This window comes from Mauremys reevesii, linkage group 1, assembly GCF_016161935.1.
Source record: "Mauremys reevesii isolate NIE-2019 linkage group 1, ASM1616193v1, whole genome shotgun sequence".
Lineage (NCBI taxonomy): Eukaryota > Metazoa > Chordata > Testudines > Geoemydidae > Mauremys > Mauremys reevesii.
This window is the reverse complement of record NC_052623.1, coordinates 135,822,878-135,843,778: the sequence shown is the minus strand read 5'-3', so window position 1 is coordinate 135,843,778 and position 20,901 is coordinate 135,822,878. Positions and strand designations below refer to the sequence as shown.

Here is a 20,901-nt window from a genome sequence, read left to right as displayed (position 1 = left end):
AACTAATAATATACAGTTCAAAGACACATTCTTCTTGGACTTCTGGTTTTTTTATCATAATACTCCTGCTCTGTGTGTTTAAATCAAGCTTAAATAAAATGATAAAGCACAGAAATAATAAAGTAAACGTAGTAATAAAATCATATTGCGTATCATAATTGTAATGAAACAATCATATAAATGAAGATTTTTCCACTGTACTCCACTTGTACTTGATACTTGCAAGCTAAAGTAAATTAGTCAAATTTCAGTTTAAATTGTCCATTTCTCTTACTTCTCTTTTTCTGGGGAGCTTGAGGATGGTCTCCTTATGCAATTAAAAGGAGTTAACACCAATTCAAAGTTCTTCAATTTGTCTTAAAACAATGGGTCAAATCCTGGCCCACTGAAGTCATAGGAAGGGAGTTTTGTTACTGATTTCAGTGACATTTAAACCTTTAAGGCCAACATTCTATTTCCACCATATTTCATACACTACATTATGTGAGAGGAGATTCAGACTTCCAGTCAGTTTCCCGAGAATGCAGCCTGACTCCAGTCATGAGATGGGGCTTTGGCTTTCTGCCCTGGACCCTAGCGAGTCTAACACTGGCCCTGCTTGGCAGACCACCTGAAACCTGCTCGCAGTCCTCCAGGGGGCCCCAGACCCCTGGTTGAGAACCACTGGTATACAGCAAAGCTACACTGAGTGGATCAAATTCAAGCATAGTGGCTGAGCATAGGACATACCACATATCCAAAGTTACACAGCAAACCTCTTCCTTTTATATACATTCACACATCACTCACATTGCATTTATTGTACGTTGCATCAGATGGGTTGGTTACTTTGTAGGAACTAATCTCTGTGCGGCATGCTCTGTCCATGTACAACTTACTGTTTACCTCCTCTTTACATTCCTGACTTATCCATTGTCCAATTACTCATGTCAAGCCAGGCCTACATTAAGTTCTTACTGAAGTAGGTTTCCCAGCTAGAAATAATATTCGTGTTTTAGCGTTTGCTATTTCACTGTTGTCTATTGCTAAAATTACTTCTTATGAGTAGAACTTAGTATTTTTCACTGCAGTGATATTTTTATGCTTGTAATTCTATATTTTTGAAATTACCAAATTATATATTCCAAGTTCTTTTCCCTATTGCTGTTTCTCCTGCGCTGGTTGGGCGGCAGTAATTTTACAGACTACAGCTTTGTAAAGCCACGACAGAATCTATTATAAGCCATTTATACTGAATTGTTGTTTCTATGACAATAGGCTTGGCATAAGTTTGTTTATTTATTTATTTATTTATTTATTTTTTTATTGGTCCTAAAGTGCAGTCTTCCAATTTCAAGTGGTTAAAAGTTTTCCAGAAATCTCAGGAAAATGAAAGCTTATACATGAAAATTTGAGAAAAATGGCATTTGGTTTTAAGAGACTTTGTGGGTGGATTGCTAACATGACCTGCATTGAATTGTTTGAAAGTATAATAGCAGGATTGTAATAGTAAAGTAATAGCAGGATTGTAGTTGGTTAGATACTCCTATTTGGATTGTCTTTAGCATACTCTGTCCCTCTTAGAGCTTAATTTAGTTTTGGTTCAGTCACGGAGGCAGTGGTAATAAAAATGCAGTGTTATTAAAAGTAATGGTCATTGGCAGCTGCAAAGGAGAGGCAGTGTAGATGATTTTGCTAGAGATTTTAGCAATATTTGGTACAAGGGGACATGTATCATTTATTGAGCTCCCTCAGTGTGTTCAACTCTGAACAAACAGGAAGACAGGTCTCTGCCTGAACGAGCTTACAATCTGAGGGCCAGATTTTGATGCCCTTACTCTCACTGAGTAGTGCTACTCAAGGAGTAAGTTACCATTCAGTGTGACTAAAGGTACCAGCATCTGATCCCACATCAGACTTGGACAAAATAGTCTATAAAGACCTTTCTGAAACACTGGGTAAACTCCAACCTTTGGATCAGTGGTGCAGATACCTCCTGGTTTATCTGTAGTTGACTATCATTAAAAGCCACGTGTTTCAAGGAGGCAACTGAACAGAGATAAGGAGGTCACCTGCTACACACAGAGCCACAGGGATTTCCATGTATAAAAGGACACATGGAAGAAGCCCCAAATCCTAAACAGTTATAAGAAAGAAACTCTGAAGGTCAGTGTGTTTTCACAGAAATGCCAGTGTAGAAGTAACAATTAGGTTTTTCTAGCCATCTTAAAACCTTGGCTTCTGCCAACCATAAATCCCCTTCTGTTATTTTCAGTTCATCATATAAAATGCAGGATAAATGGGTGATGAGGTATTCCGTTGTGATGTGGAATGAATTCAAACAGCATGAATGAGGTTTTGATCATCTGGATCTTCCATGGAACAGTGAATGAAGAAAAGAAAAGAGACACTGTTCTTCATCTGCAGAATATGCTTTCATCTTTTGTGTGCTGTGTGACTGTGGTTGATGTGAGAGTGGAGGGTTATCATTGCACCCATGTCAAATCAACAGGGCTTTAATTTTTAACAGGCACAGCATGTATTTCTGGCATTTGATGGATAGTTATAACTGAATTAGACAGTGGCAAAGTGAACTTTTGTTGAACCAAGATCATCATCACAGTAGACCTGAAAATTAAGACTTGTGATGAGGTCAGTGCATTTTAAAAATCTCCAGAGTTTTTGGCAAATATCTGGAAGACTGCAAAGGGGCAAAAACATCTCTGGACTGAAGCCTCAGTGCCCTTACCACAAAGCACGTATGAATAAGAATTAACGGGTGATTTGAACCTTGCCTCCATTTGTTGAACTTTTCTGTTCTGTTACGGTTTGTATTGGGGTTATATATAGCATTCCTGTCACTGTAACTGCAGTCCCAAATTGAATTGTAGTGAAATGCAGAAAGTTCAAAGAGATTTGGTTCCCAAGCTTGCTAATGAGCACCAGGCTCTCTTCACCCTTAATGAACCAAGATTTGTATGTGATTTTTTTTTCTTTTTTTTGGAAGTGGGAGGGAGGCAGGAGTTCACACAACTGAACAATGACTTTACAGTGTAAAGAGTATGCAGCTGTGCCATCTGAAGCTGTCCTCAGTTATGAGCAACAAAGCTTAAATAGATTGTACTGTGAAGAGGTACAGCTCTGTGAGTGTGAAGCATAGCTTTTGCTTCTGCTTCACTGACCTGTCTGCTTGCAGTAGCAATGGGGCTTTGATGAGAGCTTAGGCAGGGAGAGCTGCGTAGGGCGACTCTTTCAAAATCATTCCCTGTAACTTGAATAGAGAAGAGGAAACAAAATGAAGTTTCAGTTGATCTCTTTCCAGGGATGTACTACTGCATTTTCTTGAAAAATCCCATGCCCTCCATCTAAAAGTCATCAGTGATTCCTTATCCACTTCAGCTGATCCATAAACCACTAAACTGAGTATTTTCAGCCGATAGTCTATTTTCCTTCTAAATTGTAACAACAAAGATTATACACACACCAAGATAAATTTGTTAAACTAAACAAAGCACAGATACTTCACTTTAACTCAATGATCTTCCAGAAGCTCATGTTATGTCTTAGGTCAAGCTCATTTTAAATTTGTGCAGAGCAAATATTTTCTCTTTAAAATAGATATCCAGATTATATTTTGCCTAATCTCACTAGATATTTCTGTTGTGTCCATTGCTGCTGCTGCGTATATGTGTACGTATACACTGTATTAGGGGTGTGTGTGATGTATTTATGTATATATAGACATTCTGGAAAATATTTATACACCTATGCACTCTACTGCATGTGTATATACATACACACTGCACTACATGTATATTCATACACACATCGGATATAGAGAGAGACAGATATACCCAGTATATTTATGTACCATGACTGTAACATTAATTAAAATTTGTAATCTAAGACAATGTCACAATGTGAAGTACAGATGCAATGAGGAGTTTTTTAGATTATCTATTATAATGCTATGGCTTTATCCTTGCTCTGCTGCTCTTCAAAACAGAAATTAAAAATTGCCAGTAGGTTAGAAAAGCAGAAAGCCGCTTCTGCAACAGGAATCTATTTTTACTGTGATATGTTGTTCTGCTGTTTGAAGGTCTTAATTTTGGCTTTTAATAATTCAAAAGCACCAGAAAACATCTGCTGTTGCCCTCAATCTCATGATAAAGATAGAGAAACTGACAAAAGGGTTTTTTTAAATACAAAATAGTACAATTGTGTTTTTTTAAATTGTTTTTGTTTTTTAAATACAAAATAGTACAATTTTAAATACCTTGACATGTGCCTATGCAGATTCAAAACTTTAGATAGCTCTTCAGTGCTGTGATGGCTTGATAGTACCAGTGGCGAAACTTGACAACCCCCCGTGGCTGACCCCTCTTGCTCTCTCTCGCCTAATCGAATTTTGCGTTATGTTTCCAGATAGCCGATCAGCTTCCCTGGATTTCGCTGACGACACAGGAAAGCTTTGCCTGAAGATGGAAACACTGGAGTCGGAATTGACCTGCCCTATCTGTCTGGAGCTGTTTGAGGACCCACTGCTGCTGCCCTGCGCTCACAGCCTCTGTTTCAACTGTGCGCATCGCATATTGGTCTCCCACTGTGCCACCAACGAATCAGTGGAATCCATCACTGCCTTCCAGTGCCCTACTTGTCGTTATGTCATCACTCTCAATCAACGTGGTCTAGACGGACTGAAGCGCAACGTCACCCTGCAGAATATTATCGACAGATTTCAGAAAGCTTCAGTGAGTGGGCCCAATTCTCCTAGCGAAACCCGCCGAGAGCGGGCATTTGATAGCAACAGCATGTCATCCAGTGAAAAAGTTCTCTGCCAGTTCTGTGACCAGGACCCTGCCCAGGAAGCAGTGAAGACCTGTGTCACTTGCGAGGTGTCCTACTGCGAGGAGTGCCTGAAAGCGACTCACCCGAACAAGAAGCCATTCACGGGCCACCGTTTGATAGAGCCTATTCCGGACTCTCACATCCGAGGATTAATGTGTCTAGAGCATGAGGACGAGAAAGTTAACATGTACTGCGTGACTGATGACCAGTTAATCTGTGCCTTGTGTAAACTGGTTGGACGGCATCGTGATCATCAGGTGGCAGCTTTGAGCGAGCGCTATGACAAATTAAAGGTTAGTTTTACCTACTCACCCCTTGTAGCCCAGCAAGCGGGGTCTGAAAAGAAGCTTAGTTGCATGATGGGGAAATACGTTTTCTCACCTTTGGTGAGTGATTGGTATGAGTAGGAGTGCAGTCTGTAATTAATATATAATATGCATGTACACACATATATCTGTTCTTGAAAAGGTGTCAATTAATTTGCCTTAGATAAAGTTACCTCAATATTATCTAAACTTCCCTATACTTACCATAGGGAATACCAAGCATACTACAAATATTGAAGTAAACTTGTTTATTTACCTAAAGCATTATCCATAGTGACTGGTAAGTTTTTAATGTTGACTGGTATACATACAGGGGTGTGTGTGTGTGTGTGTGTGTGTATACATATACATGGATATTGATTGATTGAAATTTCAGATATTCTTTGAATATTCTGATGATGATTATTTTTAACACAATTGCTTACAACTTGAAATCCCTCTTCGTCACTGCTAAGCAGGGAAAGCATTTAAGAGCATTCAGCCACTCTTACATAAGACATAGAAATGAAAACAAAAATGAAATTGTTTCAGAGCTACCTGTGACATTCCCTTTGGTTATGTGATTCTTCCTCCCTCTTCTGCCCCCCCCCCCCCCCCGGCCGCTTCCACAGTGAAATGGCATCTATCCTATCAGGTAACAATGCTGCTCTGACAGTCCTGTGTTCCATTGCAGAATGTCTTCAGTGTAGTATCGGTATTGCTAACAAACATTCTCTGGATGTTCTCCAGTTTCAGCATGGACTTAATTTAACAGAGCTCAGAAAGTAGAGATGTATTATACCTCTTTGAGCTCAGGATCTTTTAGTTACCAGATTTGCATGCTGCTGCAGAGCAGAATAAGAAAGAAAGACCCTCAGGAACCCCAATCCCCATTCCTTAGGGAAATGCAGCTTTGGTTATTTCAAAAGAAGACTACAACTGAGAGATCATGAGTATGAAGGTAAAAAGAGCATTCTTCTTCTGCATACAATGGTTTCAATGGCAAGAAACTAACAGAATAGGTTGAATTAACTAGAGGTCTTATCTCAAAATACATACTAATAACATTCATTGTTGTGTGTGTGTGTGTGTGTGTGTGTGTGTATGTATATATAATATATATATATATATGCACAAAATCTTTGTTTATATATGAGTGCATGCACACAAAAAAGTCTCATTATATTAAAACAGTGAATAGTAATGGAAAGAAAAATCTGGCTGAAACTGACAGCTTCCTTTTAAATCATAAAGGATTTCTTGTTTAATAATGAAGTATATTTTTGAAGTATAATAATGAAGTTATTTTTACACATATTACACAATTTTATTCTTTGATAAATATAAGATTTTTTTGTCATGATTGATAATATTTTACATTTAGTATTATATAATGTGGATATAAAAACCCAATAATCGGCTTAATGAAAAGTTACTATTTGATAGACTAATTAGAACTGTTACACCGCTATTGTCCATTGATTTATATTGATAAGAATGCACTATTTAATGTGAAATACCTGCCATAATTAAGTATTAGGTAAGTATATTTTCTAATATCTCAAGATAAGCAGTTAGGAAATATCTCACATTTTGACTTATTTAGATGTAGTAAGCCTAAATAGAGCATTTTAAAAACAGTTGTCTCCTTCCTTTATAGCTTTGAGTTAATATCACCAATAGCTTGGAAAATTAAATTTAAAGCCAGGCTAGTTTGTACTGTGCTTAGGTTTTCTGCTAGCTCTGGTTGTGAACATGAATGCAGTGGGTAGAGTATATGATTGTCGTATGATGCCATTCTGCTTTAATGATAGTGCAAATGATTGTTTAAATTCCTACTAAAATTATTTTTTTTAGCTAAAATTCTCTCTATTTACATATTGTATTACAATGTTTTGGCATTTTGTGTCCAAGGTAACAGGATATCTAAATATGTGTTTCCTTGGCCCTAACAGTCCTACCAGGTGGTTGAACTCTTCCCACGGATAGTTCTGTCAGATAACAACAAGCCTGTATCAAGGCCATTTGGTACCTACTTCATCATGAGCTGCCATTCCCCTCAAATCCTTCCCTCAATGTGCTGCACTCCACTCTAGGTAGAGGGATAGTAGGCCAGGTAGTTTCTTTCCAGATCAAAGCTCCAGTCTCTGGCCATCAGCAAGGCTATTTGAAAACCATGCCCTATCCCTTCTTTCCCTACCTGTTTTTTCCCAGAGACTGAGAATATTTTATGTGCTAAAATCCTAGAGCGAGATCTACAACATGTAAATCGGCATCATTCCATTGAAATAAAAGGAGTGATGTGGGTTTACATCAGCTGAAGATCTGGCCTCTGCTGTCTATCAGACAAGCAAGAGTTCCAAATCCACTCTTGAATTCTGGTTGTCTCCTTCATTAACGTAATATTGACCTTTGAGATAGATACTAGGTCAGTCTAGCTACACTACTGCTACTAAGAATGGAAGGATCTTGGTCTTGAGTTTATATGGTGACTTTCATCCACATGGATGTGTAGAAGCTAATAAGCTCAATGCTAAAATTTAATAAACTAAAATGTCAACTAAAAGAAATGGATAAAACTGATGGTTGTGAAAATACTGTTATTTAAATAAAAAGATTTTTGGTGATACAAAGATTTTTGAAAAAAAATGACCATGTATTATTCTGTAAAATCGCTGGACTCGTTCATAAATTTCTAATGATAAGTTTCCTTAAAAAAACAACACACACCATATCTTTAGTGACATTTTCTTTCAGTGGAGGCTTTTTAAAATCAACATAGTGTTGATGTTACCAACAGCAACTAGTTGGTTTTTAGTATGTAGCTCTGGGTGTCAAGCTATGCTAATTACTTGCATTCTATCCCAGCAGTGTTGCTAATTATTTAAACAATATATCATCCTTCATTAACCACGGGACAAAAGATGCCATTACAATCTAGCTCCTTTTGTGGCAAAAATGAAGCTCTTTAATTAAGAGTTCTGGTACACTTGGCTGAGGTATGCATGCTAGAGTGGATTTAACAGTCAATGTAATAGTCGTGAAGCTCTGGAAACAAGAACTAAAAGTTTAAATCACTTTGCCCTGACAGTTGTAACTCGAATCCTGTGAGGTGCTGAGTACTTTCATCTTTTATCAGCCCCACTGTGAGTTGAAGGCACTCATTTTCTTACAGCAGTAGGCCTATAGTATTTTTAGTTATAGGATTACATGAAAAATCTTCTGTTTATTATAATTATTAATAATTAAAAAAGTAGGGCACATATATGTGTATAAAAAAAAAACTGGGGACAAGTCAGTAATATATTGAATTTATATGACATGATGTAGTGTTAACTTTGTAGTGGAACTTAAAATTAATCTTCTGGTATATAAACAATGTATAGTGTGTTATAAATATTAACAGGAGGTTCACATGGTTCGAGCAAATGCTCACATCGAACCCCCTTCATGAATGCAACAAATCTCTATTACTCAATGAACATTCATCCTTTCCTTTTTGTTTTGGAGCAATGGAATGAAACACATACCAGTTTTTTTCAGGGAAACAAATCAAAATTAGATTCTCATATAGTTGTATCTATACAAGTTAACATTAGCTAAGGTTTTAGAGTGAGAGCGAATGTTGTGGGTGGACAAATGTAAGACGGATATAGTCAGCTAATGTTCATTTTGAGTTAATAAACATGTTACATTTGGGCCTGAAAAAAGGAAAAAAAATACATCTTGGGTCAGATTCTCAAATGGTGTAAATAAACATTGCTCAGTTGAAGTTAATGGAGCTGCTCAGATTTATGCCAGCTGAGGATCTGGTCCATAACATTTATGTAGCAATGTCTCCCATAACACCATGCAGTGTGAAATCAGTTTGCGGGGGCTTTCATACTACCTAATCAGGAGATATCTTTTGTTGGGTCTGCTATAGCCCTGAATATGTCTGTGTAATTCTTATTAATGCTGAAGTGTGTTAGGCATGTTTATGAAGTGTAGATCAGATTCCAGAGTAGAATTCTGTAACTGCAAGAGTGTTGCCTTTTTCATTAACATTTTCTGTATTTTTACTTCCAAAAGTACACCAACAAAAAGGGATCTTTAAATTATGTTTGGTTGTTGTTTTTTTATGGAAAAATTATAAAAATAGACAACACTATAATCAAAATCCACATTTTGGTGTGGTGATTTTGTGACAGAATCCATGAAAAATATGTATTTCTTTTTTCCTAATCTGAATCAGGACACGGGGAAAATAATCCATTTACTTTAACAAGCTTAGCGCTCACAAACATTGTTCAGTGGGAAGCAACTATAAAATATTTAAGCACTGAGAAAATCAAAGTTACATCTTACAAAATTACTTTGAGCGTATTATGATAGGTCTTCTACCAAATCCAAAGCTTCTATAAATAGAGTATAACAATGCATGCATCTATCCCTATTGTTTTAAACTTGAGATTAAAACCCTTAATATTTAAATGTCTTTGTAGAGATTCTGGTACACTATATGCTGAAATTTTCAGTCCAGCTATGTGTTCCTTACTTCCTTTTTGTATTACTTTTAATTTATGGACTGATCATTAATCAGGTTGCAAATGTATTGTATTGTAATATCATCAGGGTCTGACACTGCAAACCTGTACTCATATAAATAGTCCTGCTGACTACACGAGTATGTGCTTCCAGGATCAGACCGTACGTCATTATGTGCATCTATTAATAGTATGTATGGGTAGATCAATACCTATACACACACAGATACTAGTAATATCTACATGTGCAGTGTGTGTGTGTGTGTGTAATATACGTACAAGGTACTAGTTATATCCATATTTACACACATGCACAAACACATACAAATGCACAGTATGTAGATACATATGGGGGTGTATAAAGTGTGTGTGTGTATATGTATAATATATAGTGTGTGTGTGTGTGTATATATGAATTACATACACATGTTATGAATATACATTCCATATATAATGTACTTTTGGTTATTACTAGCACATTTATAGATGTAATGGATTTCTAACTCAGCATTGATTAATGTATCCTTTTAAAACACTTTTTTTCTGTTGCTGATTTTCATATTTATGAATATATTTTCCCTTTTGTATCTTTGTAACTTCTATTAACGTTAGGCTTAATGGTAATTAATGCATTTAGAAAAGAATATGGCCTTAGAAGAAACACACAAAGCCTTTCTCAATAGGATCAATTTTTCAATCTGTCAGTGAGCGTAATATATTGTATGAAGGATGTGGAAAAAATTATAACTAACTTTACAAGATTGAATATTTTTGTCCTGCTTGCTTAGTATTGAATGATTTTGAGTGGTAGCCAGTTGTCACCTTTCTTTCAAGTTATGCAGCTTTAGTATTTAATAAAAGTATTATATTAAAACTGACAAAATGTGTTCTAGGGAAACTTGAAATTCAATAGCTTCTTGTTCATTCCGTACATTAACTTCAGAAATTAGATGAAACAAGTGTAATAAAATTGTTAGGGTACATAAATTAGGTACAATATATGCATACATAAAGTTAATAAATTGTTACATTGGGCGATATCTAATCTAAAAATTGTGTACTCTATTATTTTTGGTGTCAACATTGATGTTTAGTCACATTTACTTGTATAGAATGTTATCAAAACATATAATCAGACTGGCCTCTTTGAAGTGTGCCGATACCCAGACAATAAAAATAAAACTAATATGTGTAGCCATTGTGTTCTAGGGATTATTGTGCTACAAAGAGTGTGTAACCTCGGTAAAAAATGGAATAACCATCTCTCACGACACTAATTTATTATGTTAATATACTTATACAATTATAAGAATCCTCTTTTTAGTCCTACCTCCTTTGTTTTAGTGTGTGACCTTAAGTCTTTGTTGTTTGTTCTCCTGATTCAGAATTTTTTGGTGGAGAGGAGCAGGACTGTATAACATTTAATGATGGTAACAACCTTTTTAGTATTTTTTCTTTAGAAAACCTCTGTAAAGTAAATTTTAGAATTTGTGTTGTAGCCGAGGATGTCTGAAATGACTCGTTCATATGACTATATACTATAATTTCACAGAGAAGAACAATAGTATCAAAAGGTCCTCTAGAAGTTCAATTAAGCTCTTTTAAAATATTTTATTATAATTTCTGAGAATCCCCTTCATTAAAAACAAACAAACAAGCAGCGCTGTAAATTTTATTGTGTATTTCACAAAGCTTTAGCAAGACTTCCAAAGGCATCAATTTATTTGGAATTATTGTTTGTTTTTTGCCAACTTTTAGCTCCAAAGTAACTTTTAAAAAAATGTTTTGTTGATGGCATGGGTTATTCATAAAGAGCAACAAAACTAACAAATGGTACAGATTATACTATAATATAGTCTTACACTCTCCCTTCATATGTTTCTAGCTTCCAGGGGAACTAGACTAAGTAATCGGTTCAGAGAGTCTTTAATAATTTGCCGTAATGCTAGCCCAGAACCTGGGGCTCTTAGTGTTGTTCCAAATCCCTCCAAAGTTTTAACAAGATGAAATTGTTTACTGAGAAGACCATCAGATAGTCTCACGTGGCATTATCATCTTCCTTATCCGTTCAGATGGTTGAGAGGGTTAGATGGTGATGAGGAACCACAATGGATAGGAGATGTTTTAGGAAGGACGGGGATTTATGTGGTTAAATAGTAAATAACTATATCACAATTAAAATAGAATGAATTTTTAAAAAAGAAATAGAGTAAACGGTTAAGGGGAAATAATTGTTATGGTAAGTTTAGGAAATGCTTAGTGGTTGGATGATGTGTTGTGATAGAGACGGAGAGTAGTAACATTTTTTAAGTGTATGTATATTTTATGAACATAGTAGCCCTGTTACCTTATTATTTTAAATTCAACTATTCGTTAAAATTAAAATGATGTCAAATACATCTTCAGACAAAACACTGTTAAAGTGGAGTTGATAAAAATTTAAGGGTAAAAATAATTGCAAGGGTGTTGTAAGTATTCTAAAAGCAAGCATTACAAGCCTGGGAAATTCAAAGTTAAGTTTAAACATTTTTTTAAAAAAATCAAAACCTGTTCAAGCACTGTAGGAGTGCTATATAACACTAGCTGTACCCTGCAATCATGCAACACAATAATCATATGATTATGCTTAAGGCATATTAATGTTTGTTGTCTCAGGTTTGATTAAATTGATTTTTAAGACCATTAGGTTTTTTTATTCTTCACATTTTCTGAACTTGACATATGCATCAAGCAATGTTACCAACAGATCATCAATTCTCTTTCATGTGTTCTAGTCATTAGAGCAGTGGTTCTTAACCTGGGTGCATGCACCCTTTGGGGGTCTGAGATGCCCTTTCTGGGTGTGCGAGACATACCAGTTTTTTTGAAAGCAGATTAAAAACTTTGCAGTGTAAACTCATTGCTGTTTCCTTTGCTCTAAACAGTTCTGTACATCATCTTTTCCCCAGATTTTATATTTATTAACAAAATGGTAGCACCTCATGCAAATATACATGATCTGTGCTGCCTCCCCTTCCTCCAAATTGTGGATAATGCAGTCATCCCTGTTTCACATCCTATTTCCCTCAGACTTACGTGATAGCCAACTAGATATTTTGGAATCCATGGAATGCTCAGCAGTGGCAGGAGCTGCTCCTGAATCTACGGAAGGGAGATTATTATTGTTATTTATTTAAAATGTGTATTGCAGAGACCAGCAGGAAAATAATAGTATGATTAAAAGGAAAGTCTATAAAATGGGGCTCCATCCAGTTTTAATGTAGGGCATTGAGCGTTCGGCCACAAAGAAGAAACATGAGCAAGTTATCTGTTCTACAGAAATGTAGAAGATGCTGAGATGGATGAAAGGGGTAAGCAAGAGAGACCATGTAAGGAATGTGTATGTTAGAGACATGCTCAAAGTAACACACACAAAACAAAAAATGAGGGAGTGGTGCAGACTTAGGTGGCTTGGCCATGTAAAGTTCAGTCCTGACAACTATGTGGGCAAGAGACTCTAACAGACCAAGACTGAAGGAGGCCGACCCAAGAAGTAGTTGTGGGATATAATAAACGAAAACATATTTACATGTGGTGTGATGGAGGATCTGGCATTGGCAGAGCACTTTGGAGGGAGAGGACTCATAGAGCAGATTCTATTTGATGTGTCTAAAGTGAGGAAGAAGAAGTTGCAGAGACCAGCTAGGTCAAGACTCCCCAGTGCTAGGCACCGTACAAACATATAGCCTTTTGTTCCTTCCTCCATGGGGAACCAGTGGCAAGAGCCACCCTTAGACTTCTGAAGCTGGGAGATTCCTGGCCCAGCAACTCCTGAGGTCAAATTTGCAGACCCACTTTCTCACCTCAGTCCAACAGAGAATCAGAAGCTGAAGCTATTGCTGGTCACTGGGGTAGAGAACATGAGAGAGACCTTTGTCTGCCCCTACTAGATCTGCAAGCTACCTTGGGACAATTGATGTTGATATTGTCTAACTAGCTGTTTTTCTAATGGTTTCATATTCAACCAAGAATTGGGAGAGGGAAAAGAGAAGGGAAGGGAGGGAGGCAAGTGGAAGAGGAGGGCATTTTTATCATAAGGCAGCAATAGTGAGTGAGTAATTCAGGGGACTTGATTAGATATAAAGATCATGGAAAAAGAAGTAACATGCCAGATATTGCTGAGCATGTATGTTTTATCCTTTACTCCCTTCTCCCATCCATCCTTTATTTTCTGGTGATATAATAATGTTTTCAAGGCTGGGGCATAGTCATTAAACATGTCGGTAAAGCGTTGAGCATACTTTGAGGATCCTATAAATAAATAATAATAAGTGAAGGAAAAAGTGACGTACTCTTGACTTTTGGGTGATATGCCATATGGTGCTGCCTGAAAAAGAGTTTGAGATGGCCTTTTTCTTGTGACTTGCATAGGGTGCATTAGGAGCATCACTTCTCTTGTGACTTTTTCCTGTGTGTGTTCTGGCAATATACAATACTTCATTTCATACCTGTTTTTTTCCAAAGAATACCTCAAACAAAAGTACTTTCAGAGTCAGATCCCTGTATTGGTACTTTAACTTACTGTTCCTCTTTTCCATTAGAATGATTTGACGGAGTTCCTTAGCTTGCTTCTCTGCAGCTGCTGAGGTGTGAGATTTTTGTTGCAGCTAGAATTAGATTGGCAGAGTTATAGCCATCATTGCCTTCTGGTAAAATCTGCAAGGTTATTTACTATTTGTTACCTCTAAAATTATCTTTAGGATTTTAACAATGGAAGAGAAAGGGAAAGGGGCAGTCAATATTGTTCAATAGTAACATTTTTTTCCCTTAGGCAACAAGCATTAAGACTATCATACGTCAACAGTTGTTTATATAAGGATATGTTTTCAAAGGTGCCTCAATCCAACTTTTAAAATTACATGCACAATTTTTCACATGATCCGAAAAATTTGGATGTGAAAAATGGTGAGTTCAAAAAGACTCAGCAGGCAAAATCTGATGTGTAATTTGAGTGCATTCTTTTGAAATTTCTACTTTAGCCATCAGTTCCGCAGAGACAGAAAAGCATGAGTAGCAGCATGATCTTTTAATTACCAGTTTGATAGTATTTGGTGGATCAGAAGGCTCTTCAAAGACAGTAAGAATAGGGGATCCAATAGGAGTGACTGTGGCTAAATTCCTCTTTTTGAGACATATCTTTTCAAATATTTTTGAGATTGAGAGGGTTTTTGTTCCATAAGCAACTATAGACTCTCTTTGTCAGTGGCCTTTCTCTGACATATCAAACAACAGAAAGATGAGGTGGATGAGGTAGTATCTTTTAGGACCAATTCTGTTGGTGAGATAGACGAGCCTTCAAGCTGCACAGAGCTTTTCTTCAGGTCTGGGAAATGTACTCTGGTGTCACAGCTAAATACAAGATTAAACAGATAGTTTCAAATTAAACTGTATGTTTAAGTTTGTAGTTAGCTGTGACACTGGACTAGAACTGAAATTGTCACAGACCATAGATTAGAAGGGCAATGGGAATGGGGGCTTCAGCATGGCAGTGAGGAGTGTAGGCCACTGGCTGCACAAAAACGGGGGTCACTCTGAGCCCCCACCAGGGCCGCCTGGGAGGGGGCAAGTGGAGCAATTTGCCCCAGGCCCCACAAGAGTTTTCAGTGGCCCCCCATGAGAGTTTTCGGCGGGTCTTCGGTGGCAGGTCCTTCAGTGCCACCAAACACACCCGGATCTAGTGAAGGACCCACTGCTGAAGACCCGGAGCTTCTTCCGCTCCAGGTCTTCGGCGACAATTCAGTGCTGAGGGCTCCTTCCGCTCCGGGTCTTCGGAGGCAGTTCAGCGGCGGGTCCTTCACTCGCTCCGGGACCCACTGCCAAAGTGCCCGAAGACCCGGAGCGGAAGGACCCCTGCCGCCGAAGACCCCAGGCCCCCTGAATCCTCTGGGTGGCCTTGGCCCCCACTCCTGGGACACAGGCTCAGTGATGAAGCTGCATCCAACCCTGACACAGTGCAAGGGCCAGGCCTCCCCCAGAAACAGCCTGGAGCCCTGCTCCTCTGTGCTGGGCACACCGCAATAGCAAGCAAGGGGGACAGAGTTTCACATGTACGCCCATCCCTAGTCCCCAGTCCAGGTGTGGGCAGGCAGGTTCAGCCCAATAGGATCCAAGTGTGGAGGGGCTTAGTGTGGGGGATCCAGGTGTGGGGTGAGAGTTCTGTGTGAGGCAATCAGGTGCGGGCAGCTTGGTGGGGGGGAGGTTAGGTGTTTGGGGGGTCTGGATGGAGGGGATGGAGCTCAGTTGGGGAGTCGGTGTGTGGGGTGAGGTCTGGATGGACGGGGGGGCAGCTCCCTGTAAAATGACTCTTCCCCTGCAAGCTGGGGCGCTATGGGGACAGGAAGTGGGGGTGGAGCTTCCTGCAGCTGGGGGAGGGTTCACCGTACGGGGAGCTGCCCCCCGTCTACCCAAGCCCCCTGCATCTGGACACCACCCCACTTCTCACCCAGACTTCCCTGATCCATACAGTGGAAGAGGAAGTCTCGTCCCCCACCAGCCCAGCCAGAACTAGCAGCTAAAGCCCAGCAGCTCTGGGTGTAGCACAATGCCCCCGATCTCCTCCCCCACCCCCAGGCTATGATTTTATGTCTCCCTCAGCTGCTCCCAATGCCTGAACCAAAAGTGCCTGCTTGGGACCACTGCCCAGGCACTGCCCATCAATTATTCTATGAGGAAAGAGTAAAATCTGTGGGAGACATTAATTCTGTGCTTGCTCAGTGGCACAGAATTCCCCCAGAAGTATAGTTCTGAGATCACATCAAGATAAACCAGGAGTATTTCCATTGGAGTCATTGGTATTATACTGAAGTGTTATAAAAACTGAAGTGAGATCAGAATCACAAAGCTCGAACAAAAGAACTTAAATTCTTGAAAAAGTGTTTTATATTCCAAGTGTGCTGGTAGCCATTTACATCCCAGTACTCTTTGTATTTAGAATGGGAAGTACTGTACCATAAATATGGTAATAAATTTAAGTACTGCTTGATGTAAATGCTGAGTTCTTAATGGCACCCATTGACAGTCCTAAATCTCTCATTTCTACCATCAAAATAACAACTCTGAACAATTTTCAGAATTTGCAGATGACTTATTTGTTTAGCTGAGTTAGAGAGGTGCGTAATTTACTCTTAATATAAGACAGTGGTTCTCAAACTTTTGTACTGGTGACCCCTTTCACATAGCAAGCCTCTGTGTGTGTCTAAAGATAAACTCTAACTTGTCTTGTTATAAACAAACAACATTTTTGGATAGATTAAAATACCGTACTTCTTAGCACCATCATGAGAGGCTCAGAATATTGGGGCTGAGGGAAATGATGACTAATAAGTAGAGGAAATCTTTCCATGAAACTGATGAGAAAAGAGAAACCAGAACAGAAGTGTTCCCTTGTTGAAAATAACCCTGTCGTCAGGTAAAGGACAGTATAATTGGTGACTTAGGACCGGATTTATGGCCAGGTGACTGCATGGGGTGCAGGGCTTGGAGGGCACCGGGCTTGGGGTGATGTAAATTTATTCAACGGTTTAACAAGTGAGGGAGTGCTGAAGATGCTCTGCGCCTTGGGCGCCATTTGGTCTAGGGCTGGCCCTGGCTAGCAGTTGTTGTCTGTGCTTGCACTGGGGCAAGCTCTTCATTGAAACTGATCCATGTGAAAGTGTCCTCTTTGATTCATGTTTTGCTCTCTTGAAACATGAGGCTGTATAACTGAGCTCTGTTGTTTAAAGGGGCCCAGGCAATATGGTCAAACTTGAAAACTGATTACAGACAGGCAGCTGTTTGCCACAAATGTATCTTGTTCAGAAGTCATTTGCTAGAATTGTTAGGCTGTAGTCAATGACACTTTGTGCTTGCCTTGCCCCATAGCCAAAAAAGATAAAAGGGAAGAACAAAACTCATACCACATTGACTCTTTCCTATATATATAGTATGGCGAGTGTGTATACATAATCTATTAAAATCTGAAAAGTGTGGGGGGGGAGAATGGGAGCAATGGCAAACCATTCAAATATTTGTTAAAATATGATATTCTCCACACAAAAAAGCCTCACCATATATATATGGAGAAACCCTTTTCAATGGCTAACAGATAGAGAGGAAAAAATTGTTAAAGGAATACATTGCTGGTGCATCTGTAAGTAAAATGCAATATAAAATTCACCTAAGTAAAAATAGAGGTTTTTCTGTGTATCCAACCAAAATAGATTCTGTAAAATAGAAGAGGAGAAGTTGGTGCTGATGCATGTGAATATGAAGGTTGCGGAGAGTGGAAGGTCTGCAACCCGCACTGTCTTCAAGGGCACACACTGGCCACAGCCACTTCACTCTCACTGCAGAGGAATAGTAGTCACAGAATATGCCCTTACCTTGCCCTTCCTATGTTTCCTGCCTCCTCTTGTACATTGGTGCCTGGGGTGCTGCTGTCCTGGTCACAACAAAATTGTGGTAGTTCCACTGTGTTTTGGGCCTTCCTCATCTGAAGGGGCAGGGGACAGGATTTGAGTAAGCAGGGTTAACTACCACACATATGTCTCTAAGGCTACAACTGAAGGTTTATAATTATTAATCTACAGGTTTGAAAAAGTTATCTGCAGTAGGATATAATGCCTGCATTCTGTCACTGGCCCTTTGCTTCCCCCACCCCAGAGAACAATAGTTGCCCCCATAAATAAAAAAATCTGGTCTAGATACTTGGTCAAATTAGTTAACATGTACGTTGATGTTTTTGTTGCACATGTTTAAATGAAGGCAGAATTTTCCTACTGTTTTATTAAGCCCATCAACAAATCTGTCTGTACTCAATGTGTTGCATCGTCACTGACCTTCTTCTGATGTTTCTGTTGTAGCTCATGGGGCTATGTGACCTTAATGGAAAGAACAGCTCCATCAATTATAGCAACAGCCATCCTCATAATGCCTTTCCACCTTTTTTTTTGAATTGCCACCCAACTCACTGAATTAGCCCCTTTTTTTGCAGGGGGGAATGGTGGAGCAGCACTCCAGAAGTTCAGACGCTTTCCCAAGCCTCTCGTCTAAAAACTGGACTAAAAGTCTCATGCAAACAGGATGTCATGAGATTTCTGTTTCTGGCTGGGTAAGAAATATTAGAAGAACTATTTTTATTTACTTCAGTCTTTCCAGTCCTGCCCTTGTTGAGAAAAAAAATCTTACACTTATTCTACAGAAATGATCTAAAAGTGCTATGTCAATGTCATACTGTTGCCTTTTGGATCAATAACAATAGAAAAAGTCGTACTTCTTGTTAAGGGTAACAATGTGAGGGGGAAAATGAGAGAAATAAAATTAAAATAAAGAGTTAACTATATTTTTTTTGAACCTTGAGAAGGTTTGAGTTTGGTTTGAATTTGAGCGGAGTTTGAAATTGGCTCCTGCTTCATCCACATCAGTTTGCACATTCCCAGTTGAAACCAATGCAATTTACTTTGTCAAATAAATCACCACTGCTCTTTAGAAAAACACACAAACAAATCCCCCTCAGAGCAGTGTTGTTAGGATCCCATTGCTGTTAATTCTGCCCCATTGAAGACAATGGGGCTTTAGACTTCACCGTTTAGTCAATGGGCACAAGACCAAAGCCCATTGTGGACAAATTTGCAAACTACACTGCCCAGTTGTTGCCTACATTGGCATTGCCTCTTAAATAAAAAAAAGCCCAGTGTTAAACTCAGTAGTGTTTACAAGCTAAATTATCTGGTTATAAACTAAATTATCATCAGAAGTTACAGATGCATGTGTAGGAGTGATTATTTTCTTAATTACCGATGTGTCTAGTCAGTAATGAAACTGTCACTAGCAAGAAGGAAACGGGAAAAACAAGGGCATTGCTTATTTTGCGTACTTTCCTAGACATATTCTAGGACTGATAAGAGTTCCAATTCATCCTGAAGTCGGAGACAGGAGTTTTCTTGTTGAATGACTACTGTGCACATAGTGGGACTATTAATCTGTTGTCACGTGTTTTCCTTGGGGGAATTAGTTTCCTTCCTGAGGAGGTCCAATAGGTCAGGTAAATATCTGAGTGGAAGCTGTTTGTATCAGTCCTCCCCTGTTAGACTGAACATTTCTACAAAGAAACTGTGAGAGGAAAGCTCTAGGAAACCTTATCATGCAGCTATGCAATACAGTAATGTCGGGGAGCCATTTTAACTGTATATGACAGATAAAAGGTCTCCTCTTTATTGTGTAATTTGAGAATCTAGCTTGTTAGGAATCAGTATTCAGGTTGTTTTGTTTATTTTTTTTAAATAGCATTGGCTGAGTAGAGATTGAGTCAGATTGTGGAGCCTTTACTTAAACCAGCCCTTGCTCATGCGAGTAATCCCTGGAATTACTTGATCAAATAAGCATTCTCCAGTGTACAGATTCTACAGTTGGGCCCTAAGAAATTTGAATCTATTACTATCCATCTGTTCTCTTATTTTATACTTAGATTGTAAACATTTTGGGGCAGGGACGGTCTTTTTGTTCTGTTTGTACAGCACCTAGCACAATGGGGTCCTGCTCCATGACTGGAGACTGGGGCTCTTAGGTGCTATGATAATACAAATAAATAATAAAATAATATCTCAGTTATACAGTATTTACATTGGTTCATCTGACCACACCCTTCCTTAATTTACACCAGTGCAAATCCAGAGTAATCCCATTGAAGTAATGGAGTTATTCTGGATTTGTACTGATGAAACAGAGTTCAGAATTTGATCCATAGTGTTTTAATTATAAACAAAAGAGACAAGCATATGCCTATGCTGCTCTGTTAAGGGCTCTCCCTGTTGTTAATACAGACCTGTACCACGAGAAGTAGAGATGAGCCTGAATCAAATCCTCAAAAGGCGAGGAGTGTTTACAATATGAACCTGAGGCCAAGACTACACTAGAAAAGGTTTGCCAGTGTATACTATACAGATATAGCTATACTGGCAAAGCTTCCTAATGTAGACACAGTTTATACCAGCAAAAAAGAACTCTTGCTTGTATATGTCATAGCGGTTCCTGAAGTGAAATAACCTATACCGGCAAAATCACTTTGATGCTGGTATAGCTGCATCAACACTAGGGCTTTTGCTGGTATACCAATGTTGCAAAAATATCACCCCCCTCACTGACATTGCTATACTGGGAGAAGTGTCTAGTGTAGATCTGGCCTGACTGTGAAACTCTTGTTCACAAGGGTTTGTGAAAACACTTTT

The 20,901-nt window shown here is 38.6% G+C and overlaps 1 protein-coding gene across 11 annotated transcripts in view; it reads left to right on the top strand.

Annotated features, from left to right (window-relative positions):
• The window catches only part of MID1 (midline 1), a 387,109-nt gene that overhangs the window by 256,243 nt on the left and 109,965 nt on the right, over nucleotides 1-20,901 (top strand). For 9 of the 11 annotated variants that reach the window (XM_039504352.1, XM_039504354.1, XM_039504355.1 and 6 more), the window contains 2 exons: nucleotides 4,405-5,120; nucleotides 18,669-18,785. In XM_039504352.1, the coding sequence (XP_039360286.1) occupies nucleotides 4,461-5,120; nucleotides 18,669-18,785 (777 nt within the window). In that variant the 5' untranslated portion in view covers nucleotides 4,405-4,460. The remainder of the gene's footprint in view (nucleotides 1-4,404; nucleotides 5,121-18,668; nucleotides 18,786-20,901) is intronic. The other 2 variants (XM_039504356.1, XM_039504358.1) reach the window with 1 other exon arrangement.